Here is a 21,852-nt window from a genome sequence, read left to right as displayed (position 1 = left end):
TACAAGGAACAGGCAGCAAGCAATCGAGCCCTTTTAGACAACCACTCCTATTTTTAGGAGACAACACTAAACCTTGCAGGATCACAGGATGTTAGGGGTTGGAAGGGACCTCTGCAGATCTTTGGATCCAAGCCTCCTGACAGACTACATAACCTCTACAAAGGTGAAGCTCAAACACCTCCTCCGGGTCCCTTGCTGGGGACTACTCAGCACTCATCACAGTCCACTTCAGAAATGGCTGAGAAGCCACACTCCCAAGACCAGAGACTTTGAAATAACACAGCTCAAACTCAAAGTTAAGATAACACATCTAGGAAGTGAGGTATGTGCTGTGTTATTTCTGTGCCCACTCTTTCCCTAAGGCCTGCACTCCCTACATAGTGAACAGGTTCTCCAAGCAAACTGCAGTGCTGCTGTAAATTCTTGCCATGGCCAACTTAAAACTTAACCATTCCAATAACAGAATCACAGAATTAACCAGGTTGGAAAAGGCCTTTCAGATCAAGCCCAAACTATTACCCCACACCATCTACGAAACTAAACCATGGCACTAAGTGCCCCAATCCAGTCTCCTTTTAAACACATCCAGGGATGATGACTCCACCACTGCCCCGGGCAGCCCATTCCAATGCCAATCACTCTCTGTCAAGAACTTCCTGCCAACATCCAGCCTAAACCTGCCCTAGCACAACTTGAGGCTGTGCCCTCTCAGTCACTGGGTGTCTGGCAGAAGAGACCAACCCCACCTGGCTACAACCTCCCTTCAGGTAGTTCTAGACAGCAATGAGCTCTGCCCTGAGCCTCCTCTTCTCCAGGCTGCACACCCCCAGCTCCCTCAGCCTCTCCTCACAGGATTTGTGCTCCAGGCCCCTCACCAGCTTCATTGCCCTTCTCTGGATACCTTCCAGCGCCTCAACATCTCTCTTGAATTGAGGAGCCCAGAACTGGACACAGCACTCAAGGTGTGGCCTGAGCAGTGCTGAGTACAGGGGAAGAATAACCTCCCTTGTCCTGCTGGCCACACTGTTCCTGATACAGGCCAGGATGCCACTGGCCTACTTGGCTATCTGGGCACACTGCTGGCTCACGTTCTACCAGTACCCCCAGGTCCCTCTCTGCCTGGCTGCCTTCCAACCAGTCTGTCCCCAGCCTGTAGCACTGCATGGGGTTGTTGTGGCCAAAGTGTAGAACCTGCCACTTAGCCTTGTTAAATCTCCTGGCATCCTGGACGTGCCCATCTATGCAGCCTGTCCAGGTCCCTCTGCAAGGTCCTCCTGCCCTCTAACAGATCCACATTTGCTCCCAACTTGCTGTCATTTGCAAACCTACTGTGCTGGACTCAACCTCCTCATCCAGACCATCAATAAAGATATTAAATAGTCTTGGGCCCAGCACTGATCCCTGGAGGACACCATCTGTTGACTAGATGCCAACTGGATGTGGCACCATTCACCACCACTCACTGGGCCCAGCCACCCAGATAGTTATTAACCCAGCTCTAAAAGAACAAGACTGACTGCATTTGCATGTTTAAACCCACTGCCTACCTGCAAAAGCAAATTCTACTCAGCTCATATAGATGAGGTTTATACATAGGTATAACAAAGAGAGAAGTTTAGCCACAAACTTCTAATTCCTCTCCTCCCCCTCATAAGCTCCATGGACTATGATTTTGTGCTGGTTTTGGAGGATCTACTTCCAACTTCTTTGAAAGGAGTACAAGTTATCTGGGATACAGATTAAATCCACAAAAACATGGTGATTCTTACAACTACTGCTTAAATTGACCTGTTTCCTTTCTCTCCTTTAACAAGCACTTACTTTGAAATACACTTGCTGCTTGTAAATCCTTAAGCAAACTGGAGACAACAAATTTTTCCTTTAAGAGTCACAGAGCTACCTCTGCACTAAGGATCATGAAAGAAATGGCATTAAATACCATTGCACTCTGTTAGGAACATTATCTTACAGAATATGGGTTACAAATCCTGCTAATGGCCAAAAAGCCTTGAGTTAAAATCTTCCAAAAGCAGTACTCCATGTTAACAAAAAGTATTTTTCCACACCTGGAAGTAAAATATGTCCATATATGTTGAAGTATTTATCTACTCTGGTAGTTTTCATCTTTTATTCTGTCAAAACCAACCAATCAAAACAGAAGCCATAAATTTTCACATTGAAATAATCAATGTCTGTGGATTTCACAGATGGCAAAATATAATTTTCTGAGCAAGTTCAGGTGGGCAAGAAACTATTTCCAGCCTCTACACTGTAAATAAATAATGCACCTCATAAAAGAAGCACAGAGTATTTCATAAAGATCACAAAAGTCTCTTATTAAACTCTCTAAATATTATTAGTATAGTCACAGAATCAACCAGGTTGGAAGACACCTCCAAGATCATCCAGGCCAACCTAGCACCCAGCCCTAGCCAGTCAACCAGACCATGGCACTAAGTGCCTCAGCCAGGCTTTGCTTCAACACCTCCAGGGATGATGACTCAGACAGCCCACTCCAATGCCAATCACTCTCTGTCAAGAAACATCCAGCCTAAACCTGCCCTGGCACAACTTGAGGCTGTGCCCTCTCATTCTGTCACTGGGTGTCTGGGAGAAGAGACCAACTCCCACCTGGCTACGACCTCCCTTCAGGTAGTTGTAGACAGCAATGAGGTCACCCCTGAGCCTCCTCTTCTGCAGGCTAGTCATAGAAAAGTAGCTAAATAAAGGCAAGAGTAAATTCAACATGGAACAGAAACTGTTATATTTTTTCTTTTATTCATTTAATGGGACTAATTTTAGAATCACTCTCATGAAAGACTATGACTTAGGATCCTCTAAGCATGTAAGTCAGAGGAAAAGTCAAAAGCAGAGCTCAAGCCTGACTTCAGCCTGATCCCTGCACTTGCATCACTGTTCTCTTCTGAAGCACTAAATTCAGTCATTTGAGACACAACCCCAGTAATCCATACTCCAGAGTCTCTTATCCATTTTATAGGAAAGGAAGTTTCTGGAAGTCCAATATACAAAATATTGTAAAATTGAAGCAATGGTTTTATGTAAAGTTAGTTTCCACTTTCCAATCATAAAATATTTCTCAACAGAGAAATGCTGAGATGAGTTTTATCAAAAAAAAGTATAAGTCCCAATAGCTGGAAAGATTCTGCTTTTCTTCTGGGTGTATAATCAGCAATTTCCTCCTCTTCTCTTCCTCCTCCTAGGCAGGAAAACTCAACCTTCCTCCCTTAATTGTCTTCAAACATTCAAAACTGTTTTATTACTTTTGTTTCCATAACAAAAAATCTCTGGGTTCATTAAAAATGGCCCAGCCCTGATAAAAACATATCTGGATACAGCAGTGCTGCTCCTTTCATTCAAGCAAAGATGTATCAGTGAAGCTGATACAGCCCAGTTCATTACAATGCCCTCTGCTCACTGTAACACATTCACAGTATCACAGTATTATTAGGATTGGAAGAGACCTCACAGATCATCAAGTCCAACCCTTTACCACAGAGCTCAAGGCCAGACCATGGCACCAAGTGCCACGTCCAATCCTGCCTTGAACAGCTCCAGGGACGGCGACTCCACCACCTCCCCGGGCAGCCCATTCCAGTGTCCAATGACTCTCTCAGGGAAGAACTTTCTCCTCACCTCCAGCCTAAATTTCCCCTGGCGCAGCCTGAGGCTGTCCCCTCTCATTCTGGTGCTGGCCACCTGAGAGAAGAGAGCAACCTCCTCCTGGCCACAACCTCCCCTCAGGTAGTTGTAGACAGCAATAAGGTCACCCCTGAGCCTCCTCTTCTCCAGGCTAACCAATCCCAGCTCCCTCAGGGGGAACAGAAGGGAAAGCATGAAAATTGCCAGCACTTTGCCTCCTTTGCAAGAGGATAACCACTGGTTAAGCATGGAGATGGACAGCAAATGACATTGTTTCTTGTACACCCTGGGCTTTAATTCATTTTTCTTCCTTTGTGATGCATCTCATTGCTTTTTTAGCTTTACCATTCTTCTGAAGAATCATAGAATCACAGAATCAACCAGGTTGGAAGAGACCTCCAACAACATCCAGTCCAATCTAGCACCCAGCCCTAGCCAGTCAACCAGACCATGGCACCAAGTGCCTCATCCAGACTTTTCTTGAACACCTCCAGGGACAGAGACTCCACCACCTCCCTGGGCAGCCCATTCCAATGGGAAATCACTCTCGACTTTTTTGCCACTAGCAGTACCCTCAGAGGCCACTATGGTCAATCTTAGCTAGTGGGTGGCAAAAAGCTGAGAGGGAATTTCAGTCTAGCTGGCATTGTGCAGAGGGATGGCATTGAAAGCATGTTAGGGTCAAAGGATTAGGTACCTTCAAGCATTACCAATACAGAAAAGGCTGAGGACCACAGTCTTAAAAGGTGGCATTTTGAATCCTAGATAGGACCTCTAGTGCCAGTAAAGAAGAAAAGACACAGAATAAATAAGATTTTCACTTATAATTGGCAGTTAAGTGGCCAAAACTTTTTTGCACTGGTTGTTGCAGTAGGCTGTCATTTCCTGCACAGCTGCTTGCAGTTAAGCACCATTTCATGGTAGATAAACCATTACCAGCTGTAGCGTACCAGTAACTTACACTGTAACTATTAAAGCTGACAACATGGTGTCTGTTACAAACTGGATTGCCAATGCTTTGGAGACAGAAAAAGGAAATGTGGGAGCAAACATTTGGTCCTAATTTTGCTGAAGCTCTCCACGCCCATGAATACAGAAAGCCAAAAGCACACTTGTAAAGCAGCACAGGCACTTCATAACTAACAGAAGTGCAGTTCTGAGATTTTCCATGACACAGGCATAGCTTCACAGTTCTAAATGTAACTGTGTAACTGTCAGAGCTGTACAGTTCTGACAAACAAACCACCACTAGGAAAAATAACTAACATGGTTAGCATGAGTCACTGATACCTGCAATTCCAGGTTGAAAAACTAGCAAAACTAGACTGCCTGGACACCAAGAAAGCAGCAATTAAAACTCCACAGGTTTTGAAGCCCACCCAAAAATCACACCATGTTTTATATAAATAAAAGCAGGTATATTGTATCAGAACAACCTCAACCCTAACTCAGGTGAGGCTGTTTATTACCTAAGCATTTTCTTCATTAAGAATGTCCATACATATATATATATATATATATATATATATATATATATATGTGTGTGTGTGTGTGTGTGTGCAGGAAAACTTAACACTGGACTATTACCTAAGCATTTTCTTTATTAAGAATGCTCATATATAGAAAACTTAACACTGGAATAATCCTTAAACATTTTCTTTACTAAGAAGACTCATATCTCTCTCTATATATATAAATAGATATAGGAAAACTTAACTCTGGACTATTACTTAAGCATTTTCTTTATTAAGAATGCTCATATATAGAAAACTTAACACTGGAATAATCCTTAAACATTTTCTTTACTAAGAAGACTCATATCTCTCTCTATATATATAAATAGATATAGGAAAACTTAACTCTGGACTATTACTTAAGCATTTTCATTATTAAGAATGCTCATATAGATAGGAAAACTTAACTCTGGACTATTACTTAAGCATTTTCTTTATTAAGAATGCTTATATAGATAGGAAAACTTAACTCTGGACTACTACTTAAGCATTTTCTTTATTAAGAATGCTTATATAGATAGGAAAACTTAACTCTGGACTACTACTTAAGCATTTTCTTTATTAAGAATGCTTATATAGATAGGAAAACTTAACTCTGGACTACTACTTAAGCATTTTCTTTATTAAGAATGCTTATATAGATAGGAAAACTTAACTCTGGACTACTACTTAAGCATTTTCTTTATTAAGATGGCTCATATATACATATAAGAAAACTTAACTCATATAGACTCATATAAGAAAACTTAACTCATATAGACTTAAGCTCATATAAGAAAACTTAACTCATATAGACTCATATAAGAAAACTTAATTCATATAGATAGGAAAACTTAACACTGGACTATTACTTAAGCATCTTCTTTATAAAGAATGCTCATATAGATAGGAAAACTTAACACTGAACAACTACCTAAGCATCTTCTTTATTAAGAATGCTCATGTAGATAGGAAAATTTAATACTGGACTACTATTTAAGCATTTTCTTTAATAAGAATGCTCATAAAGATAGGAAAACTTAACACTGGATTATTACCTAAGCATTTTCTTTATTAAGAATGCTCATATAGATAGGAAAACTTAACTCTGCACTATTACTTAAGCATCTTCTTTATTAAGAATGCTCCTATGGACAGGAAAACTTAACTCTGGACTATTACTTGAGCATTTTCTTTATTAAGAATGCTTATATAGATAGGAAAACTTCACTCTGGACTATTACTTAAGCATTTTCTTTATTAAGAAAGCTCATGTAGATAGGAAAATTTAATACTGGACTATTATTTAAGCATTTTCTTTAATAAAAATGCTCATAAAGATAGGAAAACTTAACAGTGGACTATTACTTAAGCATCTTCTTTATTAAGAATGTTCATATAGATAGGAAAACATAACACTGGACTATTACTTAAGCATTTTCTTTAATAAGTATGCTCGGGTCTCTTCCAACCCTGATGATACTGTGATACTGTGATATATGTAAAAACCCCTAACACTGGAATGTATATTATTTGTTACTAAAATTTTCAACTGTTTTAAATGACACCACACAGAGCTTTTTTTTTTTTTTTTGAGGAATATTTTAAGCATGCACTGATCCACTGGCATCTTTAATGGGTTGTGTTTATAATTTTGAGAACACAGATGAAAGAACATTTATTTTGGGTCAATGTTAAAAGTTATTGCAAGGAAATATGTATTTCTTTGAACTCGAAACAAATAACAAGGTTTAAAAGCCCAAGCCATTGTCCCTTGAGCTAAAGGAAGATGGGTATGGAATAAATATTTTTTCAGCTAGCTGAAATCAGCCTGCAGAGAGCAACAACATACAGCACACACAGAAAATAAGTTTGATCCTAATTTTCATGAAGGCAAGGTCAAACATCTGCCATCTTGAAGCTCAAATCCTACATGAAAACCAAATAGATATGCATATATATGCACACACAAAAACCCACACACAGCTGCCTTTACATTTAAAATAGATTATAACAATGCAAAGTATCCACTTTCACCAACTCAAGCAGCACCAGAGATCACAGATATTTTTTTGTCAGACTGCATTAATTTTAAAAGCCTTCAACTGAAATTCCTTTATTTCTGCAGAGATCTTCTGCTGTACACTTGTGGGCCCACGAAGGAGAAGCCAGCATGAACACATCAAGGGCAAAACACATTTGACCAAGCCAATTGCTTTTGATGAGTTGACAAGAGGAGGGAGGTAAGTGGCCTATCATAGAATCAACCAGCTTGGAAGAGACCTCCAAGCTCAGCCAGGCCAACCTAGCACCCAGCCCTAGCCAGTCAACCAGACCATGGCACTAAGTGCCTCAGCCAGGCTTTGCTTGAAGACCTCCAGGGATGGTGCCTCCACCACCTCCCTGGGCAGCCCATTCCAATGCCAATCACTCTCTCTGCCAACAACTTCCTCCTAACATCCAGCCTAGACCTCCCTCGACACAACTGGAGACTGTGTCCCCTTGTTCTCTTGCTGGTTGCCTGGCAGAAGAGACCAACCCCACCTGGCTACAGCCTCCCTTCAGGTAGCTGTAGACAGCAATGAGGTCTGCCCTGAGCCTCCTCTTCTGCAGGCTAAACACCCCCAGCTCCCTCAGCCTCTCCTCATACGGTTTGTGCTCCAGGCCCCTCACCAGCTTTGTTGCCCTTCTCTGGGCACATTCCAGTACCTCAACATCTCTCTTGAATTGAGGAGCCCAGAACTGGACACAGCACTCAAGGTGTGGCCTGACCAGTGCTGAGTTCAGGGACAGAATAACCTCCCTGCTCCTGCTGGCCACACTGTTCCTGATGCAAGCCAGGATGCCATTGGCTCTCCTGGCCACCTGGGCACACTGCTGGCTCATCTTCAGCTCCTCTCTACCAGCACCCCCAGGTCCCTCTCTGCCTGGCTGCTCTCCAGACACTCTGTCCCCAATCTGTAGTGCTGCTTGGGGTTGTTGTGGCTAAAGTGTGGAATCATGCACTTGGCCTTGTTAAACCTCATCCCATTGGCCTCTGCCCACCCACCCAGACTGTCAAGGTCCCTCTGCAAGGCTCTCCTACCCTCCAACAGACCCACACCTGCTCCTAGTTTGGTGTCATCTGCAAACTTACTGATGCTGGACTGAATTCCCTGGTCCAGATCATCATTAAAGATATTGAACAAGACTCAATCCAGCACTGATCCCTGGGGCACTCCACTAGTGCCAGCTGCCAACTGGATGTGGCACCATTCACCACCACTGTCTGAGCCTGGCCCTCCACCCAGTTCATGACCCATTTCAGAGTGAATCTGCCCAAGCCAGGAGCTGCCAGCTGTGCCAGGAGCTTGTTGTGGCAGACAGTGTCAAAGGCATTGCTGTCAAAGTCCAGGTAGACTCCATCCACAGCCTAGACTTACAGAAAACGTGGAGCAGCATGTTGTAAATGCAAAATATTGAAATGGCTTAAACATGGAACGTGAAAAGACTTCCAAAGACAGTACTCATTGTGTTGTTTCTTCAATGCTATGTTTGCATTTCCAGCTGTCAGTGTTGACTGAGTATTTGCTTAATGATGGTAACTGAAGTTTTTGGGCAGCTAAGTAGGGGAAACGTTGGTTTTTCACACTGGAAAGACCAACTCTCTCACTCCTGTCTTTTTGTCCAGTCATGCTAAACTCTCCTTTTAATAGTGAACAGCCCTTCCAATGAAAGAAAGGCAAACCCTATTACACCAAGGAACTGGTGAAGTATGAAAAGAAATAATAGTGTTGGGAAGAAGCAGCAGCTCCTGGCAGTGTTTTGTTCTGTTTTGGGCTGGCCCTCTGGCATTTAGATGTGTATGTTTCCTTCCAAAGGCACAGGAAGTTGTCTCTAAAAGCATCCAAACAATTAATCACATTTCTGATTCATAGCTGCTTAAGACAGCTTCTACCCCCAAAATGCCTTTCTCCTCTTCATGTTTTTTTTACAGGCACATGAAACAGAGCTCTTACTCTGTAGAATTCAGCAAGTAGAGCCTTTGAGGCACGGCTGGTGCCTCTGCCTGGCAAGCCTGTCTCTGACTTTCTGTGGGTATTTCTTCACTTCTGATGGGGAAATTTGTCATGCTGTATTTGACCTTCAGTGATACATCACTGTAGAAAATCTTCATGGTGGCCTTCAGCTTTCTTAGAGCACATACCCTGCCACAGCAGCTACCTCCACTCTGCAATGTCATTTGCAAACATGACAAGAGCACACCTTGTTCCCTCCTCCATGTCACAAGTGAGGGTGGAAAACATGACAGGATTCCACCTGACACTGGCCTCCAGAGAGGGTATCATCATTAACTATGGAATTATTTTTGCCTGGTTTTCCAGCCTGTAGTATTAACTTGTATATAGGAATAACGTGGGAGTCAGTGGCAAAAATAAAACTGCCATCAACGAGAAGAGGAGGCTCAAAGGATGACCTCACTGATGTCTACAACTACCTAAAGGGAGGCTGTAGACAGGTGGGGTTGGTCTTTTCTGCCAGGCAACCAGCAACAGAACAAGGGGGCACAGTCTCAAGTTGTGCCAGGGGAGGTCTAGGCTGGATGTTCTTGCCAGACAGAGTGATTGGCATAGGAATGGGCTGCCCAGGGAGGTGGTGGAGTTGCCGTCCCTGGAGGTGTTCAAGTATTATTTCATCTGGAGAATGCCTCTTGCTCAGTGAAATAAAGTGCCTCTGTACAATGTGGACTATAAAACGTTTAAGAAATGCCAAAGACAACTCTCTGGTCAACCTTATGTTCTCTTGTTGAGATCCTTCTGTGCTTTGGGACTCTGTCCCAGTTCTCTGCTCTCCTCTGTACATTTCTGTCACAGAGCAACTGAGGACAGGTCACACACACAGTTAAGTACTGAGGACATAATGTTGCATGAGATACACTCTTTCTGGACCTTAAAATCGTGTTGATCTCACCATGTTCTGTTCATTCGTTCATATCAATGTGGATTTAAGGCAGCTCAGTCTATCCTAAAGTGTTCGAACAGTCTTGTGGTGTTTTCGTCATGTAATTCTTGGGCAGGGAGGTTGTAGCCAGGTGGGGTTGGTCTCTTCTCCCAGGCAACCAGCAACAGAACAAGGGGACACAGTCTCAAGTTGTGCCAGGGGAGGTCTAGGCTGGATGTTAGGAGGAAGTTGTTGCCAGAGAGAGTGATTGGCATTGGAATGGGCTGCCCAGGGAGGTGGTGGAGTCACCATCCCTGGAGGTGTTGAAGCAAAGCCTGGCTGAGGCACTTAGTGCCACGGTCTGGTTGACTGGCTAGGGCTGGGTGCTAGGTTGGAGTGGATGAGCTTGGAGGTCTCTTCCAACCTGGTTGATTCTATGATTCTATTTCTACATTTTCTGCAAATCCAGTTTTTAAGTAAACACACAAAAATTTAGCTGCATCTCAGAAGCAGCCATTAATTGAAGTCACCTGGATTTAACACCGCATCTCACCACCACCACAGAAACTAAAAATGAAACTAAAACGTTGGTTTACTATTAAACTTTTGAACTCAGTCTGTCAGATTCCTTTGCAGAATTATTTTTCACCAAGTGATGGAAGTTTGCATTTCATCAGGATTAATGGATATAGGGAAATTACACAGAATCAGAATCATCTCATCAAGTGAATCACTGGAACACCTGACACCTCATTATCTTTGAGAAAGAGAAAACAGCTGCAAAGTTGTCTGAGCTAAACACAGAATTCTACTCTAAAAAAAATATTTTTAGCTTATACTACTTAGTCTACTTTCACATGGCAATATTTCTCTGTTGATTGCTTTGCTGATTGGAGGCAAAACCTGTAGAAGGGTATGTCCTAAGATATAAATGGAACAACACAGCAAAAGACTTCTCTGGTATTCACTCTGCTGTGGTGAAATAAAGCATCTGCAAAAACATTAAAACATAGAATCATAGAATCAGCCAGGTTGGAAGAGAACTCCAAGATCATCCAGTCCAACCTAGCACCCAGCCCTAGCCAGTCAACTAGACCATGGCACTAAGTGCCTCAGCCAGGCTTTGCTTGAAGACCTCCAGGGACGGTGTCTCCACCACCTCCCTGAGCAGCCCATTCCAATGCCAATCACTCTCTCCGACAACAACTTCCTCCTAACATCCAGCCTAGACCTCCCCTGGCACAACTTGAGACTGTGTCCCTTTGTACTATTGCTGGTTGCTTGGGAGAAGAGACCAACCCCACCTGGCTACAATGTCCCCTCTGGTAGGTGTAGACAGCAATGAGCTCTGCCCTGAGCCTCCTCTTCTGTAGGCTGCACACCCCCAGCTCCCTCAGCCTCTCCTCACAGGGCTGTGCTCCAGGCCCCTCACCAGCTTTGTTGCCCTTCTCTGGACACCTTCCAGCACCTCAACATCTCTCCTGAATTGAGGGGCCCAGAACTGGACACAGCACTCAAGGTGAGGCCTGACCAGTGCTGAGTACAGGGGCAGAATAACCTTCCTTGTCCTGCTGGCCACACTGCTCCTGATGCAGGCCAGGATGCCATTGGCTCTCCTGCCCACCTGGGCACACTGCTGGCAGCAGACAGGTTTTGAGCCTCACTCACGAATCTCTCCTAGCAGAAGAGAATGGAGCTTGCTTTCTAGTGCATAGTATTCAGAAAGGGAAGTTCAAGTATTTTAACTGTCACTTAATTTTGAAACTTCAAGACATCAGACAGTGGTGTCACAGTACAGGGAGCTGGGAATAAACGAAAGCAGCTTTGTGCTGTGATTTAGCTGCACTTTTGCTCAGGGGCTGACTTATGTGCAACAGCCTCAAGCTGTCCAGAGCAGTAATGCATACAAGACACCTGAATGAGTATGGAAATAGAAGGGTGAACAGGGAGAAGTTATTACACACATGAAGAACTGACATTCTCTGTTTCTTGGGGGAATGCAAGCAACATATGTGCTTCTCTCCCCATCTTGCTAAGACAATACCTCCCAAAGGCACAGTCCTTTGCCTATCATGCCCAGAGAGGTACAGTCACAGGTCAATCTTTGCAGACCACCACTGCATACCCCTTTTCCTGTCTTCAGGTATGAAGCAGTGTGAATCAACTTTTCTCAGCATGAACCAACAGAAGCCAACAGGCCAGGGCATATACTTCACACCTGCAGCCTTCCCTACCTTCAGTGAAATAAAAACCATCTTGTAAAAACCTGGCCTTGAAGATTTTTTTCTTCACCTGTGTTTTCATGAGATGCCTTCTCCAAGACACCCATGTACCTCAGAAGCCACCACAGACAATAAAACAGGCAACTGCTTTTCAGTTAAGTTCACTTTACAGAGAAAGGGAAGTAGAAAGCACTGACAAGAGTACTGAAGATGTAATTCCTTTGTCAGATTAAACTCAAAACTACTGTAGTGACTTCAAGTCACATTAAATGCAAAATGACACTATAAATTCACACTATTTTAAAACACCAAGACAATGGTAAAAGAGAAGGAATAAAACAAATAGATAATTTTTTCATGAGTTTTAAGGTATAACATGTCTAAGAACTGCCTTCTCCATGTTATTCTTCAACAGAACTGCCCTGCAAATCTCAGTGATAGCAGCAGCATGTAGCTCTTGAATCACATTATCTGCAGCAGCTAGCATAGCCTCTTCCTACTTGTGGAAAGGCAGTGCTATAAAAGTGAGCCCTCAAAATGTGAGCCAACAGTATTCATTTTGAGCATAAAACTGACATACAAAGCTGCAACACTGAGTAAAGCCTAATTCAGCTATTGGGTTCTGTCTCTGTATGGACAGAATTGACATTATCCTACCAAAAAGTCACTGATACAACAGTTTAATTTCTGTTCCATTCAGGCAACAAAAAGAGCAAGGTGACAAATCACACCTGATATCTGCCAGACAACTGACAGATGAAGGCCACAGCATTAGAGCCATGAGTAGTGGTGAAACACCTGCAGCAAAAAAGGAGCTACAGCCCTGGGTGTTTTGCAGGAAATGCTCAGGAAGCCCAAGCATGGGCCCCACACCAAGGCAGAGAGCTTTTTATGACACCACGAACAGCTGGCACCATCATTACAAAAAACAGCAGGGGACCACTTTGTATTTCAGAGCATAAACGACATTACTAGTAATGCTACAACTGTAGCTGGACTCCTTATACTCCTAAAATCCTGTAATGGAAAGGAACATTCATCTGACCAATGAATATCCTAAGCAGACCTTAACTCCCACCCAAGAATTCAGCTGCCAGAGACCTAACGGTCCAGGAAAAAGACAAGTATAACTTACTCTTTATTAACAGTGTACTGAGAGAGGCTAATTAAAAAGAATTTAATGTATCTTCCTTTTCATATCATATTTTTCCTTCCCAGCTGTTGGTGGTTAGGGGATAAACTCAGAGTTCAAATACAGATGTCCATAGTCAGATGAAATCTGCGCAACACCCAACTCTCTTCACTGCACTTGGCAATAGGAACATTTGTTGCAACCACAAACTATGGAAGCAGCTTCTCCCAAGCCCTCAGCCAAATCGAGGAACATTTAAGTTACAAACCCCAGCAGACTGATGTAATTTCCCTTTCTGGTACTTCCTGGTTATTTCCCACTGCACCAAGTCTCTTCTGCTTCCCCAGGAAGGCAGAAATGACAGATAAGGGAAGACAAAGAAATGAAGTGTGAATGGAAAAGGAAACGCAAATTGGTTCAAGATTCTCTACTGTCTTCAATTTTGTACAGTCATTTACAGCTGTCTAATGTCTGTGAAACACTGGCACCCAAGTGAGTGAGCAGGCAATTAAGGGTTTGTACTCCTTCACAGTCTTTCCTGACAGATGTAAACTACTGGGTATGGTACGAGGCAGCAGCAGCAGCACACTGAGTGCTATGGCTTCAAGGCTGCGTTGCTCTGCTGAGATAGATACTGTTTTTCCCTGACCTCTCTCCTAAAAGATGTGGAAGCTCTGGACTCCAAACCAGAAGTGCTTAAGCACTTACTGAATGTTGCAAACTCATGCATGAAAATACTTTCATGATTTGCAGCAGAGTATTTTGTAGGCAGAGAAAGAAAGGTTCCCAAACCAGGCAAACTTAGCCCAGTATTACTTAAGAACACCACTGTTCAGCCTAACATTTTATGTTTTGATCATAAATTGGACACCCTTTCAACAGTATCAGGCAGGCCATCATGCAGTTCTTTATTAATAAAACTAAAAGAAAGTCAAGGTCAACTGAGATGGATTTTAGAAACTAAAATTGCCAGTGACACCCAATGCCTACAGGTTTTTGCTAACAAAATGCAAACCTTCTTCCTTAGGTCACAGACTGAAGAATGACCCTGTCTGTAATTGCTACCAGTTGATTACCAGGCTGCAGTAAATTGAATGGTGGTTTTACTTCAGTTTTAAAGAGATGTCTAAAGCAGTTATGTGCTTGAAGTACCAGCATGAAGAGAGGTGCTAGGATTGGAGAATGGGAGTTTTAATTAATCCCCATCCTTCAGTACAGGTTGCCATAAGAAATGGTGGACTGGTGAATGCAGAAAACTCTGTAGAATGGCTGCAACAAAGCTGGCTAGCCACAGAGTTGTGCATGCTCAAGTTGCCAATGGGATCCTGTGGTGTATTAGGAAGATTGTGTCCAGCAGATCAAGGGAGGTGCTGCTGCCCCTCTACTCTGCCCTGCTGAGACCTCATCTTGAATACTGTATTCAGTTTTGGGCTCCCCAGTTGAAGAGGGACAGGGATCTGCTGGAGAGGGTCCAGCAGAGGGCTATGAGGATGATTAGGGGAGTGGAGGGCTTGGCTTAGGAGAGGCTGAGGGACCTGGGGCTGTTTAGTCTGGAGAAGACTGAGAGGGGATTTGATAAATGTTTATATGTATCTGAGGGCTGGCCAAGAGAGGGGGGACAGGCTCTGCTCACTGCTGCCTGGGATAGGACAAGGAGCAATGGATGTAAGCTGCAGCAAAAGAGGTTCCACCCCAACACAAGGGGGAACTTCTTTACTGTAAGGGTCACAGAGCACTGGAACAGGCTCCCCAGAGAGGTTGTGGGGTCTCTTTATCTGAAGACTTTGAAGGTCTGTCTGGATGTGTTCCTCTGTGATCTGTGTTAGATAGCATTGTCCTGCTCTGGCAGGAGGGCTGGACTCTTAGGATCTCCTTGGGTCCCCTCCAACCCCTTATATCCTGTGAGCCTGTGATCAAGTAACATTAAATTATGTTTTAAATCACTAACTAAAAATCAGAAATACATGTTTATAAATATTCATGGTTTAACTTTCTTTTGGGATATTCACCAGCACATTCTACTGGGTTGTTTTTTATAAATCAAGTTACAACGTGAAAAAACAGCATTTCTGTTTGTTCCTCTTCAGACTGATGATGTAAAATATTCTTAATACATTTTAAGTGACTGAACAAAACAAAAGTCATGTTTTTATTTAAGGAGTTTGCAGTGACTGAAAAGTTAAAAGAACCTATCTCCCAGGCAAGCAGCAATAGAACAAGTGGACACAGTCTCAAGTTGTGCCAGGGGAAGTCTGGGCTGGATGTTAGGAGGAAGCTCTTCACAGAGAGAGTGATTGGCATTGGAATGGGCTACCCAGGGAGGTGGTGGAGTCACCATCCCTCGAGGTGTTGAAGCAAAGCCTGGATGAGGCACTTGGTGCCATGGTCTAGTTGACTGGATAGGGCTGGGTGCTAGGTTGGCCTGGATGATCTTGGAGGTCTCTTCTAATCTGGTTGATTCTGTGATTCTACCTGGACTTGGACTGTGAATGTTGTTTAGAGGAAAGAGCAACTGAAAGTCTGCACATACATTTCAGAAGTATGCATCAGCACTGCAATTCTCAAATTAACTGTACTAGCTGCAACCATCTAATATGCCTTTTCTAAGCAAAAACTTCTTGTGTCTTAATTTAATCTAATACATTCTCAAAGGGTACCAAGAGGACCATGCTCACAAACTGTCAGGCATGGGGCTTGTTTGTTTGCCTCTCATGACAACACATCCCAAAATACGGAGCATATTTCAACTTGTTATTCTCCACGTTGCCTGCCAAACTGCAGATGAACTGTAAACATGCAGAACGTGCTAAGCCTATTCCAGCCCACAAAAAAAAGGGGGGGAAAAAGAAAATTAAACAAAAATAATCAAGTCTTGCACAGTAAACTCTGCTATAATTTCCTGATGTAGGTCAAAACTCAGCAGGAAATCACATTGTCTATTTTTATCTAAGTTCACTGGAAGTGCTTTACCTTTCTGTTTTCTTGATAAGCACAGCCCTGAAGATTTGTTCCTGGGGAGTTTTCTCTTTTTCATCAGTTGGTTGCACGAAAGGGTGGACAGCAGCCAAGACGAAGCCCTGCTGGTACAATTCTTGCAGCTGAGCAGGAAGATCACACAAGGAGGAGAGCTTGATTGCAGATGATCCTGGCAGCTCAGCTGGAAACAAAAAAGAAATTGATCAATAATCCTGCACCAGACTATCGTGTATTTTAAAATCCAAGCTCTTCAGAGTCAAGCAAGCTTCACGCTCATGTACAATAGTAACACAAAAACTGACCTTTCCTTAGGTCCTTTTGGTATTTGAGCTTTTAAGCAGTCTGCCTTGGCAAAGGACTTGCATCACACAGGAGACTGGTACAGTTAAACAACAAGCCAGATGCATTAAAATGCTAAATTCATTACTTAGTAGGGCAGAGATGAAGTGGAGGATTTACTGAAAACAGGGCAGTGGGTCAGCAGACACTCTAAATTTTAGGAGTTGTCAAGAGTAAAGCAAGTTGAGGAGAGCAAGTCTGAAGCCAAAAGTATAAAAGGAGAGAAAGAGGACAGTCATTGAAGGCAGGGCATGCCCACTTCAAAAGCAATACAGAGAATGATTCATCTACATAGAGACTCGGTTATCTATATTTATGTTCTTGTTCTTATATATCTTAGCAAGCCTATGAGTGCAGTAGCCATCACCATTGTTTCCTTTTCACAGCCTATAAATCTAATTCTTCTCACCAAAATATCCCAGCTTGGTTCAAATGAGCACAGGTTTTATGCCTGCCTGTGAAGGATTTCATGTCAACACCTATCAGACACTCGACATACACAGAGATGCTGCAGTCAGTACAGAAATTGCCCTTATTACCTTGGAGTTTTGTGGGCTTCAAAAGAATCATAGAATCAACCAGCTCCAAGATCATCCAGTCCAACCTAGCACCCAGCCCTAGCCAGTCAACCAGACCATGGCACTAAGTGCCTCAGCCAGGCTTTGCTTGAAGACCTCCAGGGATGGTGCCTCCACCACCTCCCTGGGCAGCCCATTCAATTCCAATCACTCTCTCTGCCAACAACTTCCTCCTAACATCCAGCCTAGACCTCCCCCAACACAACTTCAGACTGTGTCCCCTTCTTCCGTTGCTGCTTGCCTGGAAGAAGAGACCAACCCCACCTGGCTACAGCCTCCCTTCAGGTAGTTGTAGACAGCAATGAGCTCTGCCCTGAGCCTCCTCTTCTGCAGGCCAAACACCCCCAGCTCCCTCAGCCTCTCCTCACAGGGCTGTGCTCCAGGCCCCTCACCAGCTTTGTTGCCCTTCTCTGGACACATTCCAGTATCTCAACTTCTCTCTTGAAGTGAGGACCCCAGAACTGGACACAGCACTCAAGGTGTGGCCTGACCAGTGCTGAGTACAGGGGCAGAATAACCTCCCTTGTCCTGCTGGCCACACTGTTCCTGATCCAGGCCAGGATGCCATTGGCTCTCCTGCCCACCTGGGCACACTGCTGGCTCATCTTCAGCTCCTCTCTACCAGCACCCCCAGGTCCCTCTCTGCCTGGCTGCTCTCCAGCTACTCTGTCCCCAGCCTGTAGCACTGCTTGGGGTTGTTGTGGCCCATAAATCACCAAAACCAGCCTTTCATTAATGCTCCTCTCTCTACGTCAGTAATTCTTCATCTGTTTTTGATATCTTATGTGAAAAGACATCTCTTTTTCCTGACCTTTTCCTCTTCATTTCCAACTCCCTAGGGTTATATATTATTTCATCTCTAACCATACTAAACCATACAGGGGGGTGAGGAACTGGATGGTTCCCCCTCTCACTGAAACCAACAGAGAGGAGGTGTTGCAAGAAACACGGCAGAAATACCCAGCACCTTGCTGACCTTTGCTAAAAGAGAAACCCCAGCACCTGAGAACAGTTTGTGTGAAAGACACCAGCTATGCAAAACGTTTCATTGTACTGCTTTTTTTTCCCATCAAACTGTGTGGCTACCCTTTAGGAATAATGAAAGAGGTTATAAAAAAACCCTAATAAATATTCAAAACCAATAACACAGAAGAATCATTTCAATAATAATGAATAGCTGTGCCTGGTATGCTTCCCCTTCATAAAAGACCATGCTCCAGAAGAGGATAATGGAATTTTTTTGACCACAAACCTGTAAGATGCAGAATTTTTATTATTTTTGAAAATAAAATGAGAAATCCAAGCAATGTGTACATGGACAGACAATAGAGCTCTGCCTTCTACAGCAGCACAGAAATCACTTCAGAGCCATAAAAAGATATTTCTCAATGAATAATGCATAACAAATGTGGCCTTGCAGTATCTGACAGGGGGCCTACAAAAATGTTGGGGAGGGGCTCTTTAGGCTATCAAGGAGTGACAGGACTGGGGGGAATGGAGCAAAGCTGGAAGTGGGTAGGTTCAGGCTGGATGTGAGGAGGAAGTTGTTGAGCATGAGAGTGGTGAGAGGCTGGAATGGGTTGCCCAGGGAGGTGGTTGAGGCCCCATACCCAGACATGTTTAAGGCCAGGCTGGATGAGGCTGTGGGCAGCCTGATCTAGGGTAGGGTGGCCCTGCCCATGGCAGGGGGGTTGGAACTAGACGAGAGTGTGTCCACAGAGGCAGAAATAGGCTGGGACCAGTGAAAAGGTAGGGGAGATGTGGAGAAAGGAAGATGTGAAAGAGAGGATGGAATAGAGACTTAACAGGAGTGGAACTGAAGGGAACAAAGTGAAGTAAAAAGATGAACATGGGGGGAAACATAGAACTGGGGGAATTCCAAATAGTTTGGTTAACAAAGCAGGCACAGAGTGGAAATTTAGTGCCATGGTCTAGTTGACTGGATAGGGCTGGGTGCTAGGTTGGACTGGATGATGTTGGAGGTCTCTTCCAACCTGGCTGATTCTATGATCCTTGTGGTCCCTTTCAATCCTGACTGATTCTATGATTCTATAAATAATTAAAATTCCTATTATTTACTGGACCATAGTGCAGATTAAAATGGAAATAGAAACCCAGATGTTGGAATTAGTTTTTCTCTCTTGTGACTCAGTGACTCCAACAAGGCTACACTAAGCAGCAAATAGTTCAATTTATTAAAAGAATATGAAAGCTGGAACACCTTTCTAAATGAGGGGTTCACCTAATACAATGGGATAGCTAAACACTACTCAGTACTGTTAATTCTGGTAATAGTGATTCAGTTTTTAATAGCTGCCTATGAAAAATGGATACTTGTCTGGTATCTCAACCCAGCATCTGAATTCATCTGAGGATGCTTCAGTAATCTAGTAGAAAGCGTAACCATTAACATGGGAGAGTGACTGCTTTCTCCTGAAAGCTTAACATGAGGAGATAGTGTGACAACATCTGTAACTGGAGCCTTGGAATGTACACATGGTGATTAAAAAAGAAAGGTAATGAAAAATAGAGCTGGGAAGGATGAGCCAGATAGTTCATAGAATCATGGAAACAACCAGGTTGGAAGAGACCTCCAAGCTCATCCAGTCCAACCTAGCACCCAGCCCTAGCCAGTCAACCAGACCATGGCACCAAGTGCCTCAGCCAGGCTTTGCTTGAACACCTCCACAAACAGCCACTCCACCACTTCCCTGGGCAGCCCATTCCAATGCCAATCACGCTCTCTGTCAAGAACTTCCTCCTAACATCCAGCCTAGATCTTCCCCAGCACAACTTGAGACTCTGTCCCCTTCTTCTGTTGCTGGTTGCCTGGCAGAAGAGACCAACCCCACCTGGCTACAGCCTCCCTTCAGGTAGTTCTAGACAGCAATGAGGTCTGCCCTGAGCCTCCTCTTCTCCAGGCTGCACACCCCCAGCTCCTTCAGCCTCTCCTCACAGAGCTGTGCTCCAGACTCCTCACCAGCTTCACTGACCTTCTCTGGACATGTTCCAGTACCTCGACATCTCTCTTGAATTGAGAAGCCCAGAACTGGACACAGTATTCAAGGTGTGGCCTGACCAGCGCTGAGTACAGGGGCAGAATAACCTCCCTTGTTCTGCTGGCCACACTGTTCCTGATCCAGGCCAGGATGCCATTGGTTCTCCTGCTCACCTGGGCACACTGCTGGCTCACATATTGTTATTATCTATCAGCTCCTCCAGGTCCCTTTCTTCCTGGCTGCTCTCCAGCCACTCATGCTATTACCTAGAGGCAAAATTATTCCAGTTCACCCATTTCTAAGTTTTTCTCATCTGGTTTTTAAAACCTTTAGTAATGAAGATTCCATAAGCCTCTTCTGTTATGTTTCAGCACTTTTCTATTCTTGCTATTCAAAACCTTTTTCTAGCACCTGGACTGAATTTCCCTCTCTGGAATTCTATACTGCTACTTCCTCACTAGAGTATTTCTTTTCTGCATCAGCATTTTACAGTTATTAATACTTTTCACACCTTAATCTTACCTCCTCCAGACTAAATAAAATCAAGCATTTTCAGTGTTTTGATAGTTCTCTCCTGATTCTCTTCATCTTTGTTCAAGTGTATTTCCTAACCTCACCACAGTGATCCAGCATATGCCTCATTGCTGCCTTACAGAATGCAAAGGCTCTTTAATGCTTATTACATATCTCTGGTCAGTTTACATCATTTGGGGGGGAATTCTTTTCCTGACAACCAATAGTGGCCAAATGTTCCTGCCTTTAATGACTTTTAGCTTTTTCTTTTCAGTTTTCAAGAGTCATTCTGGATTCCAGGCTCCACAGTGTGAACAGCAGTTCTCAGATTGGCAAACCCCAATAAACAAAGCAGTTTATTGCTGGAATAGTTAATTAAACCAGTTAATTTTAGCAGACTCTAGGCTTCACAGTTGACACATCTTCCTGAGTTAATGCTAAACTACTGCTACTTTATCTTTGATGGAGAGCCTTCAAAAAGATAAGACAGTTCCTATTTCACAACTGATGCCCACAAGGGCTACTTGAGTTTTCTGGGTCCACAGACCTGTACTGTGAGTTCTTGCTACACTCCCATAGACAGACTGGCTTGCATCATGCAGATTCCTCCCCAAAAATCCCTGTCACTCATCATCCACTGGATATTTTATATCCATTACCTTTCTGGACATTAAGTTAGGCTAAGAATAACCATACATTCTTTCCAAAATGAGGTTGCAAAAGTAAATCCTACTTTCCTGAAGGGAAACAGCCCTCAAAATTAAATGATAAGATTTCAATTATTTCTTCATCTAATTCCTCTAAGAAGGTTCAACCCACTTAAAAATGCCTACTTTATTAAGCCAGTTAGTGATCTAGTGATTCCACTTAGTGCCATGGTCTAGTTGATTGGATAGGGCTGGGTGCTAGGTTGGACTGGATGATCTTGGAGGTCTCTTCCAACCTGGTTGATTCTATGATTCTATGATTCCTTACCTTGCCTTAGAAAAATGCTAACATCTTCAGAAAACCTGACAAAAC

The 21,852-nt window shown here is 43.5% G+C and overlaps 1 protein-coding gene across 2 annotated transcripts in view; it reads right to left on the bottom strand.

Annotated features, from left to right (window-relative positions):
- The window catches only part of RFTN1 (raftlin, lipid raft linker 1), a 134,711-nt gene that overhangs the window by 65,569 nt on the left and 47,290 nt on the right, over positions 1-21,852 (bottom strand). For both annotated transcript variants that reach the window (XM_064167210.1, XM_064167211.1), the window contains exon 3: positions 16,398-16,584. In XM_064167210.1, the coding sequence (XP_064023280.1) occupies positions 16,398-16,584 (187 nt within the window). The remainder of the gene's footprint in view (positions 1-16,397; positions 16,585-21,852) is intronic.

Source organism: Pogoniulus pusillus, chromosome 28, assembly GCF_015220805.1.
Source record: "Pogoniulus pusillus isolate bPogPus1 chromosome 28, bPogPus1.pri, whole genome shotgun sequence".
NCBI classification, from domain to species: Eukaryota; Metazoa; Chordata; class Aves; order Piciformes; family Lybiidae; genus Pogoniulus; species Pogoniulus pusillus.
This window is presented reverse-complemented; position numbering and strand designations above follow the sequence as displayed.